At 35.3% G+C, this 7,679-nt stretch overlaps 1 protein-coding gene across 1 annotated transcript; it reads right to left on the reverse strand.

Annotated features, from left to right (window-relative positions):
• Nucleotides 1-5,474: 5,474 nt before the first annotated feature.
• Nucleotides 5,475-6,023, reverse strand: LOC139511141 (telomere zinc finger-associated protein-like). Its single transcript, XM_071297715.1, has one exon. The coding sequence runs from the start codon at nucleotides 6,021-6,023 to the stop codon at nucleotides 5,475-5,477; it is 549 nt and encodes a 182-aa protein (XP_071153816.1).
• Nucleotides 6,024-7,679: the final 1,656 nt, after the last annotated feature.

The raw sequence follows: 7,679 nt of genomic DNA on the forward strand, positions 1-7,679 counted from the left end.
TTGTATTGCCTTCGGCATATAATTTAATGCATCGTAAGCTGTACACGACGTCTTTAAGACATCGTATGGCCATCGCGCCATCATCGTAATCCATCGTGTAGGCTTCGGCTGAGATATGAAACTTAAAACCCGTCTTCGGTTAACCTTCGTATGTCCATATTTTGTTATCGTATATAATTTCGGCACCATCGTATAGACTTCGTTATTCATCGTACTTGCTTCGGTCACTATTTGGTATTTTAACGAGATCGGGACCAACTTCGTACGAACTTACAATTTTCGCATTCGGGTGTTCATCGTATATAAAAATCGGGACAGTGTGACGCGGGCATTAAGAAAATTAATTGAAAAATGTTCTTCAGATTGGAGATCTAGTCAATATGTCATGGTTATAAGCAGTATAAAAACGAGTATTTTCAAAATTGAAAATTGTATTGATGATCTTCTTGAATGTAATGACAACTTTTGTTTCTATGCATCAATTACTGGAAATTCCATGCACCTCTTTAACTGCAAAGATGAAGTTAGTTTAGAAACACAGGAAAATATTGTCTGTCTTGGTAACAGTACAGATCAAAATACTGACCCTTCGTTAATTAAACAACGTTCAGAAAAATGGCATCAACTAAGGAAAACGTGTTTAATTACAGGAAGCACAATCAACAGAGGCATTGGATTAGAGGGATTGAAAAAACAAAAGGAGTTTTTAGACGAAAAGACCGGTAAAACACAACCAAAAGGAATATCTGAAGAATTGCAGAAAATGTTTGACCATGGCTCCGCTAACGAAATTCATGCCGTTTCAACATTCGTAGCCAAATTTTTACCTGCATTTCATCCTGAATTGACGTTTTACGAAGAGGGTTGTTACATAAAGAGAGTAGACGAAACACCGTACTTGATAGTAAGCCCAGACGGAAGTGTTCGAAACAAAAACTCAGAAGCCTTTGTTTCCTTCGGTGTAGAAATTAAGTGCCCAATCCCTGATAAATTGTTTTCAACTCCGGTGCATTACAGTTTACCAAAATATTATGTACCACAGGTGCTCAGTGAAATGTATTGCCTCAATGCATCAAAACTATACTTTATGTCATATTCTAAAGATTCCATGACCATTCATTTAGTAAAATTTAACCAAAAACTGTGGAATGACATATCTGTTGAGATTCAAGCAGTTAATCAAAATGAAAACCCGAAGCGACTGAGTGCATCATTATCAGGCCTTAAGGAAAGCATAGTGCAGTATTGTCTTAACGAAGTGACTCTTGTAGCGGAGATAAAGTCGTGCATTGCTTTACCATGCAAACACCCAACAAGCACCATCCATAGAATTTACCATAAAACCGAAAGTGATACAGTGGAGAAAAAAGGGTTCGGAAATGAAAAACCAAATGAATTACGAGAATTGGAAAAAACGTTGCTGCGATGCGATAAACTTATAAATGAAAGCCATAATTTGTGTACTCAAAGAGCAAGTGAAGTCTTAGTCTTCATGATAGCAGACCTAGACAGATGTTTTAAACCTGAATTACCACACGCTTTTCCAATCGCATACGGTCTAAAAGGCTACAGTATGAAGACAGAAGCAATGAGTAAAATGATTCACGATGTTCTTTATACACTCTATCTGAAAGGATTGTACACACCAGTGGTATCATATGATGGTCAGTGGGCGAAGTTATCATTCCAGTCATCATCAGGAGACCCGCTTACAATTCTTGAGTTACAGAAAAAAGTTTTCAATAACGTCAAACAAAGAGATGCAAGCACTTTAACTAAAGATATTTTTCAAAGATGTATTGTGAAAGCAGAATCTTTTGAAGACATGATTCAGAAAATTTCCTACGTAAAGGAAAAGCATGATATCCTATCGAATGGAAGTTCAGTAGTTTACAGCTCTGTATCTGTAGGAACGAAAAATGGTGACCAGATTCGTGTTTCGTCAAATTTGGTATCTATGATAAAAACTTTTAAATCAATTTCTAACGAACAAGGAAATTCAAAATTGGACGAGGTCCAAAGTGAAGACAACGTGGTAGACAATATATCAGCCACCATTCCATCGGGCGTAATGTCTGTGCTAGATGATGAAGTTGTCACGTCCCTCAACACACTACAGCTTGAATCCAGCAAAGGACAAAATAACTGTGATGTCATGAATAGCGCTATTGACAAAGAAAGTTTTTCTGTTTTTGACAAAGCATTTGGTGTAAACGAGGAAGAACACAGAGAAACAGAACCTGTGACAAATACAAAAGAATCAGACAATGAAATAAGAACACAGAGTTTAGAACATATGAAACCATCACAAGAAACATTCATAAATATGGAAACAGCGGAATCCGAGCAGACAATTATAGGTAGTGATGATGCACATAAGATATTTGAAGCTTTACAAAACAAATCAAAAACCTCCAACAAGTGGCTAAAGTATACGTTCTTAGAATTCAAAGAGCTGACAACAGACAAAGATAATCTTACGAAGACTATGACCAAGTTAGAATTAGTGTTATGCCTAGACGTCTACAATGAATCTACTTTAGACTCCAAATTGCATTTTAGTAAATCTTGGAATAAATCCAAACTTTCTGATTTATTACATGAAGCATTCACCTCCGCTAACATTTCTTTTGCACCAAAAAAGAAAAGAAACGGATTTCGAAATCCTGTTTCACTTGTTAACAATTGCAAGAAAGTAATAAAGACATTCCCTAAGAAAATAATGAATATCATTATATCAGAACACGAATTTAGTGATGAATTGAATGTTTGGAGGGAGAACAGTCCATTTACATCTACAACCACCGTGGATTCAGTAGGCACAATTGTGTGGTTTTCACAACCGGAATACAACTATAGCACGTTATCTTATATATTCTCATTTCTTGATGTTCATCATCTTATAACTAACTGCAGAATCAAAGTATGCAAAGATGGTTTTCCTGAAAGAGGAGTCCTAAGATCAGCATGGGTAGATGTAGCAAGGGAAAATACAACTAATTTAAAAGTATCTCATGTTGAAGATTTGATCGACAAACAGAGCGATGCCATAGCTAAGGAGACATTTTCCTTAAAGGTCGAAGCTACAATGAATCGTTTAGGCCATACAAAAGAAGCTGCGTTTTGTAGACTTATAAGAGAGTTTTATGAGGCTGAGGACGATCCAGGTATTACAGCGTCAGAGAGATGTTACCGCAGAATTAATCTCAGAGACTGGCTACTTAAAGGTGTGAATTTATGTAGCTTTCCACCGTATGGCTCACACATCAGAGGCATTCCAAACATTATGTTCCAAGGCTTTTTAACAAACATCGACAGACGAATTCAGTTATTTCCATATGTAAAGTCGAATATGTATAATGTGAGGACATTGGGCAGTTTGGAAATAGAAAACTTTTTTGGGGAATTCCAAGATCTTGACCCAAAAGGTTCCGGTGTAATCAAGGCTGAAGAAGTTCCAGATGCACTTGAATCCGCCAGTCAGCTATTGAGTACTCGTCTTATGTCGAACCACATGTCACTATCTAGGGCAAAAGTGTATCCAGTAAAAGACTTGATGGCACAGTGTGGAACGGAGACTATTATGCCTTTTGTGTATCCAACTTTAACAAATTGCATAAAATTGAGGTGAGAAAGTAATTGCTAAGCCTAGTTAATACCCCTTGAAAGTTCAAATGCACTATTTTTTTTTAATTTTAAATATTTGTACGCTCTTCATAATTACAACAACAAAAAATATAATAACGAAAACAATCGTTTGAAAAAAGTCAACACATCGACCAATAACAGAAAATCTTTTTGTAATATTCTTGTGTGTTTAAATATAAAGGTAGTCCTAGATAAAGGGTTATTGTGTTTATGTTTTCTTGACACAAACTTTAAAAAAAAGTAAATCTTACCCCCAAAAATGAACTTAAGCAACGTTTATTTACCTATTCTATATACAGCCATCTTTATTAATAAACTCATCATATAGATACACGGGATTGAACTTTTGTAGGCGTTAAGTCTACAAAAAAATAAAACTCGTCACTAACGCTCGATTGAAAAAATAAGTATAACAGGTCAAATTGAGCCGTACTTTGACCTATCATGGTTTACTTGTACAAATTGTGACTTGGATGGAAAATTGTCTCATTAGCACTCATTACACATTTTCTTATATCCAATTAAAGCACAAAGTTAAAGAGCATTTAAGATCCTACATTCCTTAAAGTTATGCAAAAAACAGCTGAAGTAATCAACTCCCGTGGTAGGAAATCTTTAGTATTTTGACTTTCAAAGGTTTTTTAACATTGAATTCCTAATTAGTCCGTGCTTTTTCTCTGATATATATATATATATTTTACTAAATTTCAAATGATAGGAAATGCAGGTATATATACGTGTCTTTTGATGCATTCTGAAACAACATTATTCAGACTATCTTTGGTTTTTTTTCTAGTTTCTGAGTCAATGGTACCTTTGATAAAAAATATTTTAACAATCTTTATTTCAGGGACCACATGTTTGACTTAAAGGACAGATCAAAAAGAAAAGCACAGCGAAAATTGGCAACTATTTCAGAACCTGATTGTGCAGCAAGGGGAGTTGCCCCTGTCCGACAATTCCACAAGGTCGACGAGAGCAAAATTTTACCACACAAGAGACTTGGACTTCTATTTGAAAATTAAAAGATTTTTTCACGTAATACAAAATATAAATTCATATTAAATCTTAAGGTATTTGAATTGCCTTGTAAAATTATTTTCTAATGCCAATGCAATTTAATTCATATGCTCATTAACCTTAAGAGAGGAGAAACAAGAAACAGTCTACTCTGTAATAAGATGTCCAGAGGTGAAACTTTGTCCTTAGTTATATTTTTACAACCATCTGTAGCGAAATCTGCTTCAAAACATAACTTAATTCAATATAAAGTCTCCATTTTAAGCCCTGTATACGATATATACATGTATACTACATAACCGCAGTAGATGACTTATCAAAATCTTAAATATGAGTTTAAAGGCATGACTTTTGTACTTATGGACCTGGAATGCCTTTTGTGGAGGATGTTGTGTTGCTAAGTATTTTTAATGTACTTTTATTAGTTTATCGACTTTTGGTTGATGGGTTTTTATTTCGTTTTCATCATGGTATTGCATGTTTTTATTCAATCAATGGAATTTTATTCTCTTGGTATCTGCTTTGTCCATTTTTCGGTGAATTGGTGATGGACAGGATTCCTACATTTACACAACTATATAACGCAATGGAACACCTCATTTCTTTATTAAAGAAAAACAGAAAGATAAATGATAACAGTAATTTCGTATAAAAAGTGTAAAATATTATAAAAAGAATGTTAACATGGTAAAAAAACCTAATTACTTTGGCCCCATTTAAATAAACCTTTAACAAAATAAGAAAACAGTCACAATATTCTCAATATGCATTATTCATCCGCAGTGCACGACATCAAACGGTAAGACTTATTCTGTTTGTTCGTTTTTGTGGGCAAGGGCTACATGGACCCTCAAACTTGACCTCCATGCATACCTGTTGCCACAAGCGGAGCATTCGAACCTTGGTCCTTGGTGCTTGCCCTTTATGTGCTCTTTCAGACTACTTTTTTTACTAAAACTCTTTTGACATACGTCACAAATAAATGTATCTTCATCTGTTTTATTGCATGTCTGTAGATGCCGCTTCAAAGAACCGTGCGCGGTAAATTCTGCCTTGCAGAAGGTGCACTTGTCCATCGGCAGTTTAACGTGGCTTGATATATGATATCTGTATTGGACAGCTTGATTGTATCCTTTGTTGCATATGCTGCATACATGCTTGTAAGACATTTCATGCTTGTTTTTGACATGCAGCTGATGCCCAAACTTGCTTTTAAATGTCTTTCCACATACAGTACATAAGTTGGCAACCTTGTCTGGTTTAGGCGAGCTAACACTGATTGGCTTGGTAGAGCTAATAGCGTCAGCCTTGGATGAGCTCTGACAATCTGGCTTAGTTGAACTGCTGTCTGGCATGGCAGATTTTTTATGTCTTTTTGTGTGTTTGTTAAAATTGCTTTTATTAGATGTTGAATAACAACATGTCTCACAGCTATATTGCGTACTAACGCATTCTTCAACTGGCGTCACGTCAAATGATACGTCCAAACCTGTATCTGACATCTGAAAAGGGAAAAGTAGAATTCATTGTCAAATTATTCTATTATTAATCAAATGAGTTATTTCGTTCAGAAACACCACGTATGCATATAAAAACAATAAGATGTGATATGCTTGTCAATGAAAAAACTTTTCAACACAGACCGTATGACATACTTTAACTTTCACTGTAAAGCCTTCAACAATGAGCAAAATCCATACCACATAAGTAAGCTATAAAAGTGACAAACGAAATATATTTCAAAAGAAAAAACAAACAGCCTGAATTTTGTACAAGGCAATAGATGAAAAACAAAGATGATGTTGCTGCTGACTATGAAATCATCCCTTCGTAACTTTTACGGACGCCATCATGAGTTGGTTGACCGTTATGGAATATCTGTTTCACAGATGATATCGGATATGTTCCTTATGTCGAAACTACAATCCCATCCCTTCGTAACTTTTACGGACGCCATCATGAGTTGGTTGACCGTTATGGAATATCTGTTTCACAGATGATATCGGATATGTTCCTTATGTCGAAACTACAATCCCGTTGGATTTTCACGAATTATTATTTTCTAAGTTGGTAATAAAATAATACGAGCAACACACATGGTGCCACATGTGGAGCAGACTCTTCTTACCCTTCCTGAGCACCTGAGATCAACCCCAGTTTTTGAAGGGGTTCGTGTTGCTTAGTCTTTAGTTTTGTGTATAATAATTGTGTTCTTTTATTTGATCATTAACATCAAAAGTAAAATAACCGAACTCCAAGGAAATTCAAATCGGTAAGTTCCTTATTAAATGGTAAAATTAAAAGCTAAAACACATTAAACCAAAGGGAAACAATACCGGAACATGAATTTTCTTATGTAGATAAAGGTCGATTACACATAGTTTTGTAGCTCTCTTGTTTGTATGACAGTTGCATACATTTCCATTATATTCCAAACAATGTGTGAATAGAAAGCAAACCGACATTTTTTAGCTATTAAATGAGACCGTTAGTTTTTTTTCTCGTTTGAATTGTTTTACATTCCTTTCGGGGTATTTTATTGCTGACTATGCGGTATGGGCTTTGCTCAATGTTGAAGGCCGTACGGTGACCTATAGTTGGTTATTTCTGTGTCATTTGTTTTTGATGGGGTTGTGTAGTTTAGTCTACGTTGTGCCTTGTGTACTATTTTTTTGTGTCTGTTTGTCTTTTTCTAGCTATGGCATTGTCAGTTTATTTTCGATCTATGAGTTTGACTGTCCCTCTGGTATTTTTCGCCCATCTAATATAGCAAACGACAACCACCAAATAACAGACTCGTGGCTTGTGTAAGGACGCAACCCCTCTCTCTAACCTTGGACCGAAGAGTTACACTATACAACAAACAAACAAACTATAAAATCAGTTAAAAAGGGTATGACTCGTCAGTTCGATACCAAAAATCACACACAAAATCTAGGACTACTATCAGCTAATAAAGGTTAGTTTGAAGCAAATAACAACTAACTGAAAATCATGTATCTATCAAATTG

Source organism: Mytilus edulis, chromosome 2 (assembly GCF_963676685.1).
Source record: "Mytilus edulis chromosome 2, xbMytEdul2.2, whole genome shotgun sequence".
Taxonomy (NCBI): Eukaryota; Metazoa; Mollusca; class Bivalvia; order Mytilida; family Mytilidae; genus Mytilus; species Mytilus edulis.

Coding starts and splice junctions, on each gene's coding strand:
- LOC139511141 (XM_071297715.1), bottom strand. CDS start 6,023: ATGCCAGACAGCAGTTCAACTAAGCCAGATTGTCAGAGCTCATCCAAG.